Source organism: Panthera leo, chromosome A1, assembly GCF_018350215.1.
Source record: "Panthera leo isolate Ple1 chromosome A1, P.leo_Ple1_pat1.1, whole genome shotgun sequence".
Classification (NCBI taxonomy): Eukaryota; Metazoa; Chordata; class Mammalia; order Carnivora; family Felidae; genus Panthera; species Panthera leo.
Genome location: NC_056679.1, coordinates 52,986,081 through 53,008,372, shown reverse-complemented (window position 1 = coordinate 53,008,372; position 22,292 = coordinate 52,986,081). Strand labels below are relative to the sequence as shown.

Below are 22,292 nucleotides of genomic sequence, written 5' to 3'. Positions count from 1 at the left end.
TGTTATTCATATTACTACTTACTGAAAACATTACAGTGCTGCATTGCTTAACATTGTTTTCCTTTTAGGTAATAACCTTTGCTTAAAATCTGACTGTTACATGCTAACATTTTCCCCTCCTTCATTAATTAATAGTAAATATATACAAACAAAACTCTATTCATCTTTTAAACTTTTTAGATTTCAGTTGGAAAGTCCATAATTAGAATATTTATGGATAATAATAATAATAATTAAAAAGATATCTTGAGGACAAAGTGATACAGGTACTTGAATGCTTGATGAATACTTGACTGAAGAGTTTGAACTTTGTAAGTTCATAGTCTAAAAGGTTAATAAACAAAAGTAACATTTTGACAGCATTATATAGAATTGATTAAAAGGAGGGAAATTTAGATAGATCAATCCATTAGATATAAATAAGTAAGGAAGATAATTTTACCTGATAAGCAATTTTTTTAAAACTTCAGAGTTATATAGTATTTATACTTGGTGTTGTGTGTATGTACATACATGTGTAGAATCATGAGTTCATATTGATATTTCTGATTCTAATCCAACACCCCAGGGTTCTTTTCCTTCTTATTCCATATTTTACCTTTGTGTTCCCATAATGACAACTTGCTTCCCACTAACACCAATACGGTACTCATTTGCACAGTCATTTAATACATTCCAAATAGTTCCAGAATTGCTACAAGAAGTCCACTTCCAACGACTAAGTAAAAGATTGAAAATTTATTTGTATTCTTTAAAAGTTCACTGTATATTCGACTAAGGATATAGAGTCAGAACTGTGGCCTAGGATTACTTTTTTTTTTTCTTTCTGCGGTTATGTTATCAATTTGGTAAAGTTAGGTGTATTTCTATTGATAGTCTGTTTTGAACCCCTTCCCTTCATTCTTGCTGATTTAACATTATTTTGAATAAATAAAACATAAACATGATTCAAAAGTTAAACTATATAAAAAGGTATATATAGAAGACCGTTTCCCTTTGATTCCTGCCACTCTGTTCCCATTCTTCCCTCCCTCTTGGCGTGTATGTATTCTTTCCTACATAAAAGCATACTGTATAGCGCTCATTAACACTTTGGGTTTTTTTGTTTTTCTTTTCCCAGTTATTTCCTGAAAATTAGTTCATATGAGTCCATAGAAACCTCACTTTGGCTTCTGTACGGAAAATGAATTATAGGGAAATCAGCAGAAGTAGGAACAAATTAGGCAGCTATTGTAGGAGTGTAGACCAGACATGATTGATGGCTTGGACTAGGGCTGTAGGACTGGATGGAGATAGAGAAGGAATGTATGGATTAAATGGGAATTTATAAAAGTTCTTTGTAAAAAAAAAATATATATATATATATCTCTCTCTATATATATATGTGTGTGTGTGTATATATATATATATATATATAAATAGAGAAACTATTATATATATATAAGTAATATATATATTAAAAAACATTTTTTATTAAACATTTTATAAATGTAGGATATGAATTATTGTCATTTAAATTATTAATTACCATTTTCTAGATGCAGAAAGAATTGCTTGATACGGAACTGGATTTATATAAGAAGATGCAAGCTGGAGAAGAAGTCACTGAACTTAGGAGAAAGTATACGGAATTACAGCTGGAAGTACGTTTCACCACAACTACCCAGTATGCTAAAGATGAGCAGATGTAGTAGGCATGGTGGTCAATTTGAAAATGTATCCCCTCATCCTAATCAATAATTGTTGGTAGTCTCTGACAAATACAGGAAAGAGAGAAGAAGTTAGCAAATGTTTCAGACCTGGTAGATAAAATCGTTCATTTAATGAGGGGTGGCAGCAGTTCTACCTCTACACCCAAGTCCCTCTACTTCTAGTAAGTTTGGTTCCTTTTCTAGCTCTCCTCCCTGAGACCAAAATCTATTAAAGCCTTTTCAGGTATTCTTTCAAGAGATCTTCTGTACATATATAGGCATATTATATTAAATTGCTATACGGCCCAGACTTTTACTGGAGAACTGTATTGAAAACATGCTTACTTAAGTTTTGCCTATAGATGGTGCTGTGGATGTTTATAAAGGAAAATAAACTACTTTCTTCTCTAGTTTAGCTATATGATTATTTTTTGTAAGAAAAATCTAGTGACATTATGAAATTATTACAAATTAGCATTTTGTAACATTTAGCAAAAAGATGTTTAAAATTAAATGTAAAAATGTTTACATTTTGAAGTACAGAGACATTAATGCCATCAATGTAATTGGTACTTGCCTATATTTATCATCGTTTGATGCCACAGTTAGCATTTTTTTATGGTTCAGGTTATTTTGCTTCATCTGAGAATTATGGGGTTTTTTCCCAAATTTGTTAGCACCCTGGTGATTTTTTTTTTCTGACCTAGGACAGATCTGAATTTAGTACTGGCGTCCAGGTATTAACGTTAACAGACTTCACATTTAGCAGCCACTTTGCTTGTATTAAAGCTCTGTCTTGTTTGTCATAGGAAATCATAGGATGGCCTCTAACCCTGTGTACATCTTACGTTCTCTGGAAAGTTGGTAGGGCTGCCTGTACGTCTTAGACAAGATAACAGGTTTTGAAAAACATGTATTTCTTTTATGTTAATATAGAAATTGTGTTTTCTTTATTATGGAGGATACTTGCTTGTGTTGATGGGACTTAAGCTACCACATAAAAAGTTTGGGCGCATAAAATTTTAGTAAATAATAGTTCTACCAGTATTCTTTATTAGTCCATGCTTTGGTTCTCTATCATGATCTAGCTAAACACTGAATGGCATTTTCTGCTTTTCTTTTATGATCGCTAAACTTTATAGTTTGTAGTTACTATTAGCATATGCAGATATTATAATGCAGTATGTCCCGGAGTGTGTCATTTAACATGCCAGTTCCATTCTTTGTTAACAGATCTTAGTGCAAAAACTTCTAAGGCCAAATAAATTTGGAAAAGGTTAAACATTCTTTTTGCCATAGGATTTCTTAGAGGTTTTTAATTTGTGAATCCTTAAATATACATAATCAGTATTCCATATTGCTCAAATTTATTTGTCCATGGACCCCCTTTTTCAGGCAACATTTTGAGAGAGTATTCCTCAGAGCATGCTTTTGTATATGCTACTCCCATTATGAACATTAATCCTTGACCTGTGAAGTTTATTATTTGGATTTTAGGTTATTACTTTAGCTAATGTTAATTAAGATGAATTGTCTTGAGATGAAGAAACAAATATTAATACTTGAAAAGATCTGTCATTGGTGCCTGCTTGACATTTCCACTTGGATATCTCACATCCTCAGACTCTCCCTTGTTCAGAATTGAGCTTATCTTGCCCCTAAATTCCATCTACACAGTTACACAAACCAGAAATCTGGGAATCTTCATTGATTCCTCCCTTTCCTTTATTATCCATATCTAAGTAGTTACCAAGTGTTATACGTGTTACTTCCAAGTATGTCATAAATATGTTTTCTTCTCTCTTACTTGTATTGCCACCAGTGTAGACATAGCTTCCATCCTCAGTTGTTGGGGCTACGTTAGTAGCCTACCAACTGCTTTCCCAGCTTATTCTCATCTTTCTTCTACTATGTTCTTAAAACTAGCAAGAATAACATTGTAAATACTGATTTATTGTATCACTCTACTTCTCTACTTAAAATGTTTTCACTGGTTTTCATGGCTCTTAGGACAAAAATAAAAATCTTTAATTTAGTGATCCTTAAAATTTTTCATGATCTGGTTCTGCTTATCTCTGTGGCCTCATTTCTTCGTCCCATGTGGTCCAGTTACACTGGATTTCCTGTATTTTTGAGTACGGTGTTTATTTTAGCCTTGATTCCTTTGTTCATGTTGTAGCCCCTACCCCTCACCCTTACCTTGCTTGTTCTTTGTTTCTTCTTTGAGTCATTGAACACATACTAAATATCTACAGTCTGCCAGCTGCCATTGTAAGTGCTAGGGATCAGGTGGAGAATAAAACAAGGAAAAAATATCCTCATGGATATTCTAGCATATTTATTGAAGATCTTGAATGTTCTGTTCAAGTCTTTAAGTAAAGCATTTCCTTACTTTTTTAATTACTTCTCATTAATATAATTAAATAACTTGGTTGCCAAATGTCTCTTTACCCCTCTAGGATTTGAGTTTCAGGAAGGTAAGGACTTGAGCATAGGAAGTGCTCTTTAAATATTTGTGGAATGAAGGAACGGTGTGCTTTTCATGTGGAGCACTGTGGTGGAATAGAAGTTAAACATGCTACATTGGTTGTATGATGATGTTAGTGTAAGTGACCAAAGTGATAATTTGAGATAATTATACCTACTGAAGCCACCAGGCAAATAAATAGACACACTGTATTCAAAGGTCCTAAGTGGAAAAATTAATTTATTGTATATTAATTATGTATCTATGTATTAAGCTAGTGAAGTAACATTTTCATACCGTGTATTATTTGGAAATCAAGAATTGCTGGTCATCTAATGATACAATCTGAGATCTTGGAAAATAACGAACTTAGAAAAAGGCACATTTAACAATTTTAAACATGACTTAAATATTACTTTGTTTGTTTTCTAAATGCATTAGCTACCTAAGTTTACGCTCACTTTAAAAACTAAAGCCTTAAATTATGATACCCTTTTCTAAGCCAGTATTTGAATATGATATCAGATTGTATAAAAGTTTGATAGAGTATGTATAACGTGTGGCTTGTGTTAGAAATTGTGGCATTTAACTTGTGTGTCTATAATCTCTTCAAGGCTGCAAAACGAGGGATTCTTTCATCTGGTCGGGGTAGAGGAATTCACTCAAGAGGTCGAGGTGCAGCTCACGGCCGAGGCAGGGGTCGAGGTCGAGGTCGAGGTGTGCCTGGTCATGCTGTGGTGGATCATCGTCCCAGGGCATTGGAAATTTCTGCATTTACAGAGAGTGATAGAGAAGATCTTCTTCCTCATTTTGCGGTACTTTCTTACTGTCCAACAAAACAAGTACTGATAGTCATTGTTGGGGATAATGATTAAAGGAGAAATTATGAAAATGATGAGTAATTTAATCCCATTAATCTGACCAAAGGGTTTGATTAATCTATAATTATCTTTTGTTAATTATTTAAAAAGCAGACATATTTTTGTTTGTTTATTATCTGGAAGAAACATTACCATTCTTAACACCTCGTAGGCCTTCAGATACTGTGAAATGAATGATTTAAACTTTGCTATCGCAGAGGGAAAAGTTCAGTAGTTTAGTGTCATTTGATACTTTTAAGGGAAAATTTAACATATGTAAGCCATCCAGATTTTTTTAAATTACGATGGAATTTTATTTGTTAATACTGTATTCTTGATCTAGCTGACCTTAGAAATGAAGCAAGATGAAATTTTGATATATGATCTTAAAGTTGCCTTAGTCAGTGCCAGGGTATACAGTCTAATACAGACTGACTGACTTATGAGAAAGGAGAATGAGATTCTAGTCCTGGCTAAGCCATTATTTAACTTGGACTTCCTGGGATCCATTTGGCTCATGTGCAGAATGGAAATTATATTTGTTTAAAGCCCGTTTCAACTTAAACGTTGTGATTAGTGGTATCCCAAAGGTTAGTTACTAAGCGTCAGTCATGCCCTCAGGCCTATAGTAATTGCTCTGGAGATATGTAGGAAATAACCAGTTCTTTACCTTCCAAAGATTTTATATATATTATTTTAACACAGATAAGTTAAAGTAAATTATAAACATAATTTGTGGCATAATCAAGTTACATTTATTAAAAACTGTAAGTAGTAACTTAGAGAAGTATCTTTTACACAGGCATATGATCGGAAAAGGATAGTAGAAAATTTCATAAGGCAGTAAAACTGGAACTTAGATCTTGAAGGATCAATAAGCTTACAGAAATGATTAAATCTTTTTGGAAATTCAGATTTATATGTTTGACAGTCACATTCTAAGCTGTTAACAGAAGTTACAAAGGTGAAACTATACTTTGTTGGGACATAGAGGGTTACTGAAAAAAGTGGTATATGTTTATGAAATTACTAAAATTAATATTTAAGGAAGAGGAGTCTGGAAAGTCCAAATTTAGTAGTGGTAATGCACATTTAAAAATGATCAGTCTTTAAGAATGCAGGTTTAAAGTGTAGTTCTCTGTCTCAACCTGGAATTTGAACCTGTGGCAAGTAACAGAAAAGAACCTACATTTTCATAGGACTGTTGACTGTTACAAATTGTGATTAACGAAATGCTTTCTTTAATTTACCCACTGGGCCTGGTGGTGGTGGGGTGGCAGTAGTAGTGGTAGTAGTAGTAATAAAAATCATAGAGCATTTATTTCGTGTCAGATATTATTCTGAGTGCTTTATATAATTCAATATATTATGAATTATTTCAACAACTCTATGAGGTAGGTGCCTTTATTATGCCCACTTTAGAGATGAAGATGAAGCATGAAGAGATTACGTAACTTGTTCAAGTTCACAAAGCTAGTACCTGACAGAACAGATTCTAGAGTCCATTATCTTCATAGAAATTTTCGATATAGAGTGTGTGCGTGTGTATTTAATGAGATTATAATTATAATTTTATTTTGGGGTAAAAAAGAAGAAAGGTATTAGTGATGATATATAAAGGACTAGAAATTTATATGATAAAGGTTGTTTGTAGAAAAATCTTTCTACATATGGAAAAAATAAAATCCAGCAAACCAGAAGCAAGCATTGTTTAACATGTTTAACTCTTTATAAGAGTGTGGTGTAGAGGAGTATGTGTTAAGAGTGAAAGCAGGGTCAGTTTGAATGTTAAACTTAAAAGACCTGGACTCTTCTGGTATTTAACTGAATTACTTTGGGAAAATTATTTAAATTCTGACTCTTTTTATTTGCACCATCTTTAAATTGAGAACGGCACACACAAAAATATGAATTCTGAGGATTAAATATTCTGTTTTAGAAAGAAGGTGGCACGTTATGGGATTGGAATAATGAGTGTACAAGGAAAGGCAATAAGGAAACCCAGTGTTTGATGCTCTTTCGTTGATTTAAAGCACAGTTCAATCAAGTATAAGTTTCCCTAATTCTAAAAAGTGTAGAATTGTAAACAGGACTACTCTTTATCTTGTAACATCAAGTACTAAATGAATTATTCATCTTTTTTTCTGTTAATCACCATGAATTGTTATATATTCTGGTTTACATTTATTGGTGTTTTAAAAACCATTAGGATTTTGGATGTTTCAAAATATTTATTTGGAGAAAATACTTCTTTTTAATTTAAAGCAATATGGTGAAATTGAAGATTGTCAGATTGATGACTCTTCACTTCATGCAGTAATTACATTCAAGACAAGAGCAGAAGCTGAAGCAGTAAGTATTAGAAATCTAATTTATTGAAAATTCAGATTTAAATGTTTTATAAATATTTCTTTTAAGTTTTATATAAAGGAAAACATTTTAACTTACTAGATAACTGCACTTTGACAGTAGATAGGTCATATGAATTGGAATTCATGGCCACAAAGAATGTCCTAAAGCAGTTAGGCAATTCTGTTTATAACATGATAGAATAGTTACCAAGTTGAATGTTAAGTTGTATTGTCTTGAGACACCAGCATTTCTCCTTCCTTTCTCTTTCACCTGGGATAGGGCCATCCCACTTTCCATTACACTTTTTCTCAGCTGGCCCAGAACAAAGTCTGCTTTGGGAGAATGAGTGATGAGAGATAAGGTAGAAGCTAAGATATAATCCTGATGGCAGTCCTTCTAAGCCATCTGTCATCCGCCACTTACTAGTCCCAGTAAGCTGAACTCTAAAGAAGTGTCCCTAGCTTAGCATACCCCCAACTAGGTCTCTACAACTTTTTGCAACGTATGATATATAGCTGTAGCTTTTAGGGTCTTTATAGTAATCTTAAGCTATGTATCTTGAATTGTCTTTACAAAGAATGGTCAAGTATATGCAACCTTGTCTTTCATCTGGGTTTAAAAGATTAAAAAAAAGGAAAATGGATATGAGGTGTGGGAGATTTATAGGAAATGTTTTTAGCCTTGTGTGTTCTTTCTTCAGGATTATAGAGAGATACATGTACCATTTTGTCCTTGGAAAAATGCTGTAAGAGTTCCAAACAGTTAACCTAATGTGAATGGAAGAGTGGTATGCCTTTCAGAAGTTTTAACTTGATTGTGGTCTAAGTTAAAGTTTAAAAAAACTTTCTAAATTGATTTATCTTCTTTATAGTGAATACTCCTTGACAACACAATGATACCTTATTGGGGACCTAACCTGGTGGGAGTTGCTCTTGGGGCATTATAACCAGTAAAAGAGTGTGGGTCTGAAAAATCTTAGTTAAGCATTCAGCTGGGGCCCTGGAATAACTAGTTTTAAGATCAGTGATGTAGGAAGTGGATCATTTTATAGAATAGGAATGGATCCTAGAGTATGTTTTTTTAAATCTCGTTTGGGTAATCTTTTCACTTAAAGATCGTTTGTGAGAGTATTATTGATGAGAGTTTAAAACTTCTTAAAACTTGTATGTATATATGTTACATTAAAAACTAAACCCTTTTTAAAATACTTTATAAATTTTTTTTTTTTTTTTTTTTGAGAGAGAGAGGAAGGAGTCAGGTACTTAACCAAAGTAAATCTTTGATCAGGTTTTTTCAAAAAGTATTATTGAGTATAAGTTAAGAATACGCTTCCTTTAATTGATGCTTTAGTGACAATTTTCAGTGTAATGTTAGGTAGCTTGAGTATGTCTCTTTATGTTCTATTTTCTAGGCAGTAGTCATAAAACAATGGTAGCTGTCATTGTTAAAACTTCTCCTTGCTTATGTGACTGAGGAATAAAAACCTCTTATCCCTGAAATAAGTATTGGAAGTTTTGCTCTTACAAGATTTATTGACATATACCTTCTTTCTTGGGTGTTGCTTTTTCCACCTCACGTGTGTGTGTGTGTGTGTGTGTAATACAATTCATGTTTTCCAAATGAATAGCAATCAATTCAAAAGACTAGGGATTAATGCATAAATAAGACTTTAACGCTGAATTATATGGAGTTTGAATATGTGACAAAATAAGTTAGATATAATAAAGAATTACCTTTTCAGAGTAAATACCATTTTAGTTGGAATTATTCAGTAGGCTGAAACGAAGAACTACCATTGCCATGATACACATTTGAAATTAAGTTATGGAAGTTGTTAAATCATAATCATTTGCTTAAACCAAAAAATTCTTAAAATTTTGTAACCTTCCTATTGTAGAAGAGAATAGAAAATTAAGTTGAAGCTGATCTTCTATAAGCAGGGTATATAGGCTAAGGCATTGGTTTTCAAACTTCTGGATATCCGGGATCATTAACGTTTAGGAATTTAAAAATTAGTGTGTTGACATAGAGGTATCAGTTTTTAATTTTATCAAGGAAAATGTGTTAAAAGTACAAACGAAATTTCATGCACCATCATCATCATTTTATAGAATAAATAAAATTTTAACACCAAAAATATAAGAGGATGTAAACTCAAGGTAAGTGATAAGTCTTCCCAAGGGGAAAAAAAAAATTGTCAACCTTTTTCAGTGTTTATTTCCAAATATATCATTGTTCTTACTGAACCATTGTCCTAGATGAGTGAATGAATGTCTCTGTATTTTCTATAATCCGTAGATGCACGATATTTCAAAGTGAAAGTACAAAATAAGGTACACGAGACATTCAAATATGACTGAAAAGTGAGAGATTGTCCCCAAATGGATATACCAGACGTAACCGTGTTAATGGACTTTAAGTTGTTTTTATTCTTTTACAGTGTAGCGGTGAATATTCTTGGTGAATATTTCTCTATGTATGTATGTGAATATGACTATAAGATATATTCTTGATAACGTTATTACTGGATGAAAGGATATATGCATTTAAAAGTTCTGAAATTGCCCACCACCCACCACCCATATAGGTTGTACCACATTTGCTTGCCCACCAAAGATGTATGCGAGTGCCTTTTCCCCATACACTTGCCATATGTGTGTACTCTGCATAGTGGTTTGCTTATGTAAAATACATGGGTACATAAGCCATCGTGAGATATCAGGCAATTTTATTTTGGTAAAAATAGCAACTCATTTCATTTTTAATACACTTTTATGATTGAAGTTGAACATTTTCGTGTTTAAATACTCTTTATTTCTGTTTCTGTCAACTATTTGTGTCATTTGCCTATTATCTTGCTGAGTTGTCTATTCTACTGATTTTTTTTTTCTGAATGAATTATGGGAATTCTTTATATACTAGAAAATTAGCTCATTAGTTCTAAACATTTTTATGAAAATTCATAAGAATTTTATTTGATGTAAGGAATAAACTAGGTGTCTACTTGATTTCATTGAGTAAAGCTAGTTTTCCCATAATTTCACCTGTAGGATGTAAGGGTACTCTTACTTAGTACTGTTCTCTTCCATTGATCAGTTTTCTTTCCATGTGCTTCTTCCTCATCTTTAATTAAGCTAAACTTTATAATATATTTTAATAGCTTTTCAAGGCTGTTGTTTGAATTCCCTCTTATTATGCCCAGCTATTATTATTCATTTTCAGAATCTTCGTGGTAGATGTTTATGTGTTTATTTTTCATATAAACTTTAGAAATTACTTACCTGGTTCTAAAAAGAAGAATACTTTATAGTAGAATTAACATCTTTATGATACTAAATACTCCTCTAGCATATCATTGTATTTCAATCCTTTTTTTATCCTCTGAGAGCATTTAAAGATTTTCTTTATATAGATTAGATATATATATATTTGTATGTATTTTATTTATATATAAGATGTAGGTAATATACATGTGTTGCAGATTATATAAAATATATATAAACAATATGTATAATTTCTTTGTATAGGTAAATATATTAGTAGTTCTCCCCAATCATTTAACTTAAAGTTACTTTAAATGAGGTATTTTTTCCATTGTATTTTCTCTTGATTGTTTGTATGTAGAAAAACTATTTGTTTTTATTAAATATGTAACTGTTGTTTTACCAAATTATCTTTTGATAGTTTTATATTTTGTTCTTTTGGATTTGTCAAGTATTCATTCAATCATAACACTAAGTAATGGTAGTTTTACCTTCGTCTTTCATGTTTATAACTTCTTACTTTGTGTTGTTTAATTGTTAGTACCTTCAGAAAAATGTTATTCAATAGGGCCACCTGGATGGCTCAGTTGGTTAAGTGTCTGACTTCAGTTCAGGTCATAATCTCACAGTTCGTGAGTTTGAGCCCTGCGTTGGCCTCTGTGCTGACAGCTCAGAGCCTGGAGCCTGCTTCGGATTTTGTGTCTCTCTCTCTGTCCCTCTCCTGCTCGCTTGCTCTCTCTCTCTCTCTCTCTCTCTCTCTCTCAAAAATAAATAAACATTAAAAAAAAAAACACCTTAAAAAAATAAAAAAAGAAAAATGTTAAATAACAGTAGTAGTAGTAGTTGTGTATTTACTCATTTACTCACTCATGAAATGTCATTCGTTGTCTTGTTCATGAAATGAATGAAAATGGTAAATGAATGAAAACATTTTTAATACTTTTAGTAATATATATGATGCTGACTTTTTAGGTGAAGGTAGCATGCAAATGATTCCCATTTTTTTTTTTTTAATTTTTTTAACGTTTATTCATTTTTGAGACAGAGAGAGACAGAGCATGAATGGGGGAGGGGCAGAGAGAGAGGGAGACACAGAATCAGAAGCAGGCTCCAGGCTCTGAGCCATCAGCCCAGAGCCCGACGCGGGGCTCGAACTCACGGACCGTGAGATCGTGACCTGAGCTGAAGTCGGAGGCTTAAACGATTGAGCCACCCAGGCGCCCCAAATGATTCCCATTTTTGAATGCTGTAGAGATTTTTGGGTTTTTATCAAAAACAGATTTTATATCATAACTTTTGTGTATTAGAAATTTGAGGGTTTTTGTTTTCTTTCATCTATTTATATTGTTTCCTAAAATTGAACTATTTGCTTCTGGTATAAATTCCCACAGTATTGTATTTCTTTGATAAATCCCTGAAATCTGAAGTCTGTTCTTTGGTTTTTTGTTTTTTGTTTTTGTTTTTGGTTTTGTTTCACTTTAAAAAAAAAATTATTGAGATATACTTGACATACAGTGTTATATTAGTTCCAATTAAGTTAGTTCCAATTAGTTAGTTCTTAGTTCCAAGTTAGTTCCAATTAGTTCCAATCAAGCATAGTGATTTGATAATTCTCTACATTATTCAGTACTCACCACAAGTGTAGTCACCATCTGTCACCATGTACATTATTACGGTTTTAATATTTCCTGTATTATACTGTTCATTTTTGTGACTTTTTATTTTTTAACCAGAAGTTTACCTTTTAATCCCCTATGTGTATTTCGCCATTCCCCTACCCTTTTCCCGGACTCTGGCAACCACCAGTTTGTTCTCTGAATTTAAGAGTGTTTGTTTTTGTTTTTTTAGATTCTGTATGTAAGTGAAGTCATGTGGCATTTGTCTTTTTCTGACTTGACTTAGCATAATAGTCTCCAGATTCATCCATGATTTTGCAAATGGCAAGGTTTTATTCTTGTATTTATTTTTACTTTTAATTCAGTTTTCAAAAGTAAAATTGGTTTGTAGGTTGGGGGAGTGGATATTATTTTTTATCAGTTATCCGTTTTACCTGACTTCATAGAAACTACTTGAAAAGTTTCCATTTTTTGCTTTGAGTTAATTTTAAGTAGCATTGGAGATATATTTTCTCAAAAGTTTAATAGAATTTATCTGTGAAATTATCAGGGTTTACTGATTTTAGACCATGTAATCTTTTTTTTTTTTTTTTAACGTTTATTCATTTTTAAGAGACAGAGGAAGACTGCGTGAGTGGGGGAGGGGCAGAGAGAGGGAGACACAGAATCTGAAACAGGCTCCAAACTCTGAGCTGTTAGCACAGGGCTCCAACTCACAGACTGCGAGATCACGACCTGAGCTGAAGTCGGACGCTTAACTGACTGAGCCACCCAGCGCCCCCTAGACCATGTATCGTTTTAAAACCTTTTTCTTTAGAAAAGATTTGTTTATATATATATTTTCCTTTTCTGGCTTTACTTTGGTACTTTGGTAATTTTTCATTTGGATTATCAACTGTTTACATTGAGATGAGCAAATTTAATTTCTTCCTCTGAATCTTCCTCATATCTTTCTCTGAAGTTACTTGCTCCCACTTTCCTTTCTTATTTTGTGTATTTTTATGTTAAGCCCCACTTCCACCTTTATGACCACTGCCACCTTGCTCAGATAAGCATCCCCTGGAATATATTTAAACATGTTTTTTTTATTAACATTTTATAAGTAGTTATGAAGTTCTTTTTTTAATGTACATTTTAATAAAATGGTGGCAGAACTCTTGAAGCAAATGCCACAGAAATGAAAAGCACTGATCTAGCTGATACTATATTATCAAGCATCAGTAACACAGTATGATACTGGACTTGGCCAAAAGATTCCACAGGTCATAGGACAAAATAATGTCAGAATAACCAAAAATATTCTGAAAAGCATACCAAATTCATTATGAAATAAAGAATATAGTAATGGTATGGATAGAGACTAGGACAAAATTGAGTCTAGAAAAGACATAATAAGTATATATAAAAATTATAGAGGATTACAAGGAAATGCTTTATTTAAGTCAGGGAATTTAAATTTACTGAATAATCTGTGAAGAGTGTTAGGACAATGGACTGTTAGGAAAAAAATAGTACATTATTATGTCTTTATTTTTGGTATCAAAATCAAGATGAATAAAAGTTTTTTTTCTTTTTTTAATACATATGACTAGTAAAAAGCTAGGGGATCTCTGAAAATAATCCTAGTGTGGAAAAGCTTTTTAAAGGACTGGCACAAGATAGATAAATTACAGAACATGAAAATTTAAGCTTCTTTATGACAAATACAACAGCAGTAAAAACATGCATTATAAACAAAAATCCAGATCCATTTGAGATAAGAGTATTTTGCCAAATATGACAAAATTCCATTCAAGAAATTAGTTTAAGTATGATGTAAAGTATGTTCCCATGTGCATATCATACATATGTATATACACAAACCCTTTTAGTATGTGTACAGGACTTTTTTTAGTGTATTGCAGAGCTTTTTCCCAAATTCTTCATGGAATGGTGGTTATCTCTTTGGGAAGATTAATCATGAATTACAATTTTTTATATTATGTGACCTGAAATATTTGAATTTTTTAAATAATAAAATGGATGGATTGCAGAACTTTTTTTTTTTAACTTTAAAGATTTTATGTCACAGATTATCTAAAATAAATTTGCCTCTTCACAAAGCAAGGACTCCGTTATCTCAAAAATTTATACAGCCAAATAGTCAAAAGTTTCTAATGGAGAACATTGATAAAATGTTGAGTACATCTAACTTTGAAAATCATCCTGTAAAATGTTAAAATTAAAACTTTAGAGAGTTGTAGACTCACCTTATAAATTTGAAGATGTGTGTGCTAAATATAGAGATTTATAATACTAGGTCATCAGAAATGTTTGTCAAGAACCTATAGAAAATGTCACTGAAATTTTTGGCCTTTTTTAACTAGATGAAAAGATGGACTTTCTGAGTAGACATTTTGCATGAGTCTATTCGAGTTCCTTACGGTAATATATGTATATATATGTACATATATTACTGTAGTATATTTTTATGTAATAGTTACAGGTTTAAAAACTTGCAAGTTGTTAAGTGGAATATCATATATAAGTACTTAAAAATTCTTTCAGTTACGTGACACTGTGATGAAGCCATGGACTAAAAACTCCTCCCGAGCTGCATTTTAATAGGCGCGGAATCTTTTAAATTTATCACGGATTTTTATGTGCAGATTTAAAATTTATACCTAGAGACTTTAATGTCATACAACTTATGATCAGTTGTCATTGAACATGTAATTGTTTCTAGATTTCACATTATGCTATACTTTGAGGTTGTACTATAAATCTTTTGTGACTATGAGTTATTTCAGTATGTTGCTAACATTGATTTATATTATTAGTTCATGTTACTTTAATTTGAATGGACGATTTCTTCACCAGCCACTTAATGTAACAAATACTAAGTTTAACTTATATCATATGCAGTTCTGAAAGCTTTGTAGGAAGTACTTTAGTTTCAATAGAAACATTCAGGGTTTCTTTTCTCATGGAGATACTTACGTTTTGTAACAGTGATATGTCATACATCGTATATTTAAAAATAATGTGATACTTTAAACTACTGATGTAATTTTAAAATAATATACTTTACGCATGCAAAATTATTATATTTGTTAAAGGTTTCCAGTTTGTAGTTACTACATATGTCATTCGTAAATTAACAAGAATTAAAATGCATTAAGATACATTTAGCCTATTGATTCTCATTGAGACTTCAGTTCAGAACCTACAGCCAAGATCTTGAAATGGTTTGAGATTGTTGCTTGAATAGCAGTTATCATTGTATTATAAACATGTAGACATAGTTCTCTAGTCAGATACCGGCCAGTAGTAAAGTAGTTCCGTTGAAGTATGAGAAAGTGTTCTTGTTTCCTGTTTAAAGGTATTTCCAATCACAAGACTGATTTTAGAAGTAAATAACCATAAAAAGTAAATTATAAATATAATAATAAATAGTAAATGGAGAAATAACCACAAAGTAAACGGATAGCTGTCTTCACTTTTGTTTTACTGATTTAAATATTAAGTACTGTAACATTTCATTGTTTTCTTCAGAAATTATTAATGTTCTACATTCTAATGTTCTTAATTGTTTTAGGCTGCAGTTCATGGAGCTCGTTTCAAAGGGCAGGATCTAAAACTGGCATGGAATAAACCAATAACTAATATTTCAGCTGTTGAAACAGAAGAAGTTGAACCTGATGAAGAGGAAGTATGTTTTTTTTTTTAATTTGTCTTTGCCCTCAAATGTTCACATTTTTTATGAAATGTGATTTTATGGCTGTGATTTTAACATAAAACTTTTATTCCTGAGCCATATTCCAGGCAGGGGATATCAGATAAATGCAGACAACTTTAAATTTTCTGGATTAATGAGAACTGTGGATTGCTAATCCAAAAAAAGAAAAGAAAAAGAAAATCATATATATATATGTGTGTGTGTATATACATATATACATATATATATACACACACACATACTCAGTTTTCATTTACTCTTAGAAAACAATAATTATTCATTAGATTTTTATCCACAGGAAATCTTGTAATATTTTAAGTTTAGAGTATATATCCTACTTATTTGCTTTATTAACATTTCAGGTTTCCTTTATTTTAATTCATATTGTTTTAGTTGATTAGAGTGAATGCCTGCTAAATGGTAGATACTGTGATAGGCACAAAAATGAATAAGACACGGTCCCTATCCTCAAGGAGCTTACAATCTGGAAAGGGGGGTGGTGACAGACACATAAAAAATTAATTATAATGAAAGGCAGAGTGATATGCTCAATAAAGATTTGAACAATACGCTGTGGGAACCCACGGGAAGGAGTGATTATTTCTGTCCAGAAGAATCTTGAAGAAGGTGGTGACAGTGGAGCTGAACCCTGAAGGATAAGAAAGCTTTCCATAACCAAGAGCTGGGACTGGGAATATAGTTGAGAGAGGCATTTTAGGTGTGGAAGAGGAATAGGTATGGAAGGGTCCCTTTTTCTTGGGTACAGCAATCAGTATGGTGGCTTAGAGGTGTAAGCATAAGGAACAGTGAAATGGGAGAGCACTTTGAAACCATACACTTAAAAATAAGCAACTCTATTTTAATCATGAAATAAGCTGTAGGAAAAAGTTGAGGAAGTTAATAAATAAAGGTAAGGTGGGGAACTGATTCCATGTTTTACCTTTGTTAGATTCTTGTAATGGCACTTCATTTTGTTTGAAGAGCATTCAAGGCTGTTATACATATCCGTAGTCAAATGCAAGAATAAAATGTGTATTTTGAAACTCATATACATGATTTGTCATTTTATATTTTAGATTATACCTTTGTCCTTCCATGAGTTTGAATTGAATGGGGAGAAAAGCAGGAGAGCTCCTGGTATTAGGTATTTTGAAAAGTTTGAAAAGCAGTCTGAGAAGCTTTTATGAAGGGAATGGGGAAAAGCAAGGAATTCTATAAAAGAAATGTTTGTTACATATAGCAGAAAAGAAATATAAATCTTGATAGACTTTTCTACAAGTTAATTGGTTGATTTAGTGTCCAGGGTTAGGGTAAGTCAGAGAAGATTTATTGATGTTTTCTTTCTTTCTTTTTTTTCATTTCTTTTTTCTTTTTTTTTTTTTTTTTCCAACCAAAGGTATTGAGCAATGTTTTGTAGGTGTAGAAGATGGCATAATTTGATTGAGTGAGGCAGGAGAAATGGCATGTACAAAAAGCTTACTTAGATATTTTTTTAGTGCTTGTTTGCTAGAAGCAATAGAATAGATACTGTAGAGAAACCATTGAGTGGATAAAGGTTGCTTTTCTTTGTTTCTTGAATATTGTAGCTATAGAAATACCTTTTGTATTCGACTCTGTTGAGAGAAATCAGTATTTAAAAGTGTCACCTTTTTTCTTTTCTTTTTTTTTTTGGGTAAATTCCTAAATGCATTTTAACCTAAAGTTTCAGGAAGAGTCTTTGGTGGATGACTCATTACTTCAAGATGATGATGAAGAAGAAGAGGACAATGAATCTCGTTCTTGGAGAAGATGATTTGACTGATCATTGATCTGCATATGCTAGAACTCTACCTGTGTTTCATTAGTATTATCTAATGTACTTTTACATATTTGTAAAAACAATTTTTTGGTAAAATGTGATGAAGATGGATTTCACAAATAGACAAAAGAGAAGAAAACTACCTTCTGATCCTGTATTTTGAAAGATTGATGTTTGCATTTTATTTCAGTAAACAATTGCTAAAGACATCACACTAGAAAGATATGCAATGTTTTTATTACATACTTCTACTGAACATTACAGAATTCTTTGGGTTCTTTGTAATTTAATGAATAGGTCTAAAAACTTATGACCAATACTTGTTATAACTTAGAGGATTTTGTTTTACTCCAAATAAGGAATGAATTTGCATTTAAAATCTTAATGAATGTTTTCAAAAATGAATAGATAACATAGTACTCTAACTAAAGTCTCCAAGTTATGTATTCATAATATTACATAGTAGTATGCTTAGGCTTTACTATGTATTAGCCTTTTGTTGGACTTGTGTATGTATTTTACCATATGGGTTTTAATGATAACGGTGTATGACTGCTTTGCATATGAGTCCTTATACATTCAGATGTTAAAAATAAAGCGGAATGGTCTCTTGAAAAGAACAGAAAAGAGAAGAAAAGAAAATGACAAAAAAAAAAAAAAAAGCCCACAAAGACCAAGACAATGTTCCTTGATTTTAAAAAAGAAAAAAAAAAAAAAAGAAAAAAAGAAAGAAAAGAAAAAAAATTAAAATAAATAGACCATTCCAGATGGTGATCTACCCTTCCCCCCAATTATCACAAAAGGAGCTATAATCACTAACTTATTAATAATGATTACTGGTACCTTTACAAATAATGTACAATCCAATGTTAAAAATTTATACCACTTCAGTTTGGTTTGATCCTATAAATTTTCAACAGCTGTCTTAAAATTTAAAAGCAGGCTGATTAGTTTGGAACCAGACTTCAAGTAGAGCTAACATTTGGTGAATAAGAAAACATCACATTACATTTTGGATGTATGAAAGAAAACTTGACCATTTGAAGATGTATGAATAAAGAAATGTACTATAGATACTACTTTAGGAAAACACTGTTTGGTAAGTGTTCCAGTCTGATATTTTAAGTGTGCATTTCCTATACTTTGTATAAAAATCTTTGACATTTGACACAATATTGTGATTTTTAAGTGGATTTCTCTGGCAAATGAACGTGATCATTGAAAGTTGATAAAACAGCAGTTTCAGGAAATAAATGCATTCTTTGTAGATTGAGGGGGTGGGAGATTACCTGTTTATCTTTTAAAATTCATCATTTCAGTTGCAAGTGTTCCTGCCCCTTCTGAGATTATAGTGATTATATTAAATGTCACATTAAAAAAAAAAAAAAATCACTTTCTTCCCATACTGGGATCCTCACAGTCACAACTGTAATTCCAAACACCATAATCTTCTGTCAGTGGGGTAAATAATGGATGCTGTTCCTCTTTTTTTTTTTTTCCTCCCACATTTAGGGTTAAAGTTGTATATATGTTCCTGATGATAACGCTATTTCATAGGAATGTTTGGGCTTGCAGTTGGTACACGTGTTAATATTTAAAATTTCAAAATCAATTTCTTTTGTCAAAATAGTGACTTTACTCAAAAACTTCTTTACTTAGATCTGTGATATATTTTTATGTAGTCTCTTGTATGTTGACTATGTGCTATTCTGATTCATTAGGTAAGTTTGTTTTCTTTTCTTTTTAGTAGTCGTGAAAGGTGCCAAATTGGCAGAGGCTCACGTTTCTTCTCTTTACACCAAACAGGTATTATAAAGAAAGAAAATCTTTCAAAGGCCAGTTAAATCTCCATGCTGATTTTTTGGCTTTATAATTTGATTAATACATTTTAGCCTGATATTTTAAAAATTATTGTAAAATAATTACTTCCTACTTATTTAAATCCATAAATAGCTTATCAGTTTCCCTAGTCTTAAATTCTCTAGTAACCCAAAATTAAAATGTTTTCTTAAGCCATATTGCTTTGAATGAATCAGAAAACAAGCGTTTCAGTTTGGTCCCAAAGTATGGGGATTAAACATTACACACATTCATTAGGGTCACAATTATATTATTATTCTCATTAATAAGATCTTAGCTATAAATATTACTTAGTATTTAATGATTGGATTTTTAAAATTAATATGTTTATAAATACTAGTACTCTGTATGTACTATCATGTTTCTGATTTAAAACTTAAGATATCCCTTTGAAGTAGTTGCTGATTCCCATTTTACAGATAAGGAAACTTAGGCTAATAGAGTTGGAGTGACTTGCCCAAAGTCACAGCTAGTGAGTGAAAGGACTAGATTTAAATGCCGGCATTCTGATTTCAGTGCCAATTTTTTTTTTTTATTTTTTTTACTTCTACATTGTTACTCCTTCCTAATTATTGATTGAGCATGAGATTGTGTTTGCAGTAAATGTGGTAGTTCTTGCACAAAATTAGTAGACTTCCTGGTCATTAGCTAGTTCATACCTTTACACTCCCTTCTAATACAGCACTTTGTTCATATCTCTGTTACAGTACTTATGTTGTAATATAATTTATCTGGTTTATATGTCTGTCTTCCCCACTAAATTACAAGCTCCTCTAGGAAGGGGACCATGTCTTATTCATCTTTTTATCTCTAGTGATTATCACAAAGCCTGGCTCATAGTGGGCACTCAGATGTTTGTTGGATGAATTAACGAATGAATGCATATTTAAATCTCCAATAATGGAGTGACAATTACCACCCTTGTTAATTCTTATCAATTTTTCAAAAGTCTCTCCTGAAGGTCTTCTCCGTTATTGAGACTATTTTGCTAAACAAGTGATACAGTTAAGTATTGCAACAGTGGGGTTACAAATACTGTTGGAGGAATGTACATGTAGTCTTAGTGGAATTTCCACAGCAATTAAGTGAGACATTAATAATTTGGAGTATTAAATGTTGTCAGTTTCAGGAGTAAAACAGCTTTTGGTTTCTGTCAGTGTATAAGAATAGAAATACCAAGAGCCACCAATCTAGTCCATCCCACTAATTTTCTTTATATCCAAAGATGACCTCGCATAGAATACCAGATAAGAGATTTAGCTTATGGTCCTAGCTCTGCAACTAACTCTCTGGCCTTAAGCAAGTGTCAACCAGGAGTGTTTCCTTGTCTGTAAAATGAAAAGGCTTGGACTAGATGATCTGTAAGGTCCCTTGCACATCTACAGTTTCCTTGGTGGTATATTAGTATTTGATCTAAAACAATTTAATATATCTGTACCAGTTCTCCCTATCTGTTGCCATTATTTCTGTCATCAATGGAAGCAACTTAGATTTGATTATGATAATCTGTATATCATGTCTTGGTACAGTTTTATATGTAAGTGTTCCCAAATGCTCACCGTTGGCTGGTGCAAAATTCATTTAACCTTTAAAGTATAGATAAACTTCCAAATTCACTAGACTTTTCCTACCTATAACTTTTCCTTTTGCTTCTAAACTCAAAGGCTAAAACACTTTTCCTATTACAATATGCTACCTAAAACTTGAAACACATTTTAAATTCTACAGTTCTCCCAACAAGTTCTTTGTTTTAGTATAGATCTGAGCTGAATTTGAAGTCAAAAAGGATTGAGAACAATGTAGTAGTCACTGCTTACAGGAAAAAATTGAGAGAAATTATATATTATTGGTTAAAAGATTGATTAGGATTACTTCAAGGGATGGTTGAGTTGTCATTTTACATATTTCACTCAATATTTTATGTCTACTTAAGCAGTGTTGTTTAAATGTTACTGGATAATTGTAAGATTTAAAAAATTAATTTTAGTATTTAACTGATGCCCAACCATTTAATGAAATCATGTTGCAGGAATGGGAGAGTATTCCATAGCTCTTGTTTTACTGTAATATGATCAAGTGTATCAACCAGTAGTTTACTATAAAGATGAGACTTTAGTGTTTTAGCTGATGACCTGTAGAAAGTATGGCTGAGCTTAAATGTAGGAAATTTCCTGTGACTAGAACTGTTTATGGGAACTGTATTTCCAATCTTACTTGGAACACTAATCATTGACTCTAAGGGTTACTTAAGAAAGCAAAAACAGTTGCTTGTTTGATATGTGGAAATATGAATGGTTATTTTAGAGTGTTATACAAACTTTATCAATCTATATATTCTTTTTTTTCCTTCCCCTTACACATGATGTGAACCAGTTGTAGAAAATTAGTTTTAGTCCTTCTAGAATTTGTATAAATATTTGTAAGCTTTTTTCCTTCCCTTCCCTTCCCTTTTAGCCTTTTAAAACAAAGGCTGCATGAAATTCTGCATGAAATTCTGGCTAATTAAATTAGTTCACTTTTTGGTCTTTTCTCTCAGGGCTTCTCTTACTCTTCTAAAGCCCTATAAATAAAAATGAAAATTCAATCTAGGATTAAACCATCAGGGAATGATGTGTGTAAGGCAGAGAGGAAAATTTCCTTTTCCCAGATCTCAGGAACTACCTTGTT

The 22,292-nt window shown here is 31.9% G+C and overlaps 1 protein-coding gene across 16 annotated transcripts in view; it reads left to right on the top strand.

Annotated features, from left to right (window-relative positions):
• The window catches only part of RBM26 (RNA binding motif protein 26), an 83,122-nt gene that overhangs the window by 59,648 nt on the left and 1,182 nt on the right, over positions 1-22,292 (top strand). For 14 of the 16 annotated variants that reach the window (XM_042928630.1, XM_042928595.1, XM_042928705.1 and 11 more), the window contains 5 exons: positions 1,539-1,643; positions 4,773-4,973; positions 7,284-7,370; positions 15,827-15,940; positions 17,670-18,327. In XM_042928630.1, the coding sequence (XP_042784564.1) occupies positions 1,539-1,643; positions 4,773-4,973; positions 7,284-7,370; positions 15,827-15,940; positions 17,670-17,759 (597 nt within the window). In that variant the 3' untranslated portion in view covers positions 17,760-18,327. Of the gene's footprint in view, positions 1-1,538; positions 1,644-4,772; positions 4,974-7,283; positions 7,371-15,826; positions 15,941-17,669; positions 18,328-22,292 lie in introns of those variants that run through there. The other 2 variants (XM_042928660.1, XM_042928649.1) reach the window with 1 other exon arrangement.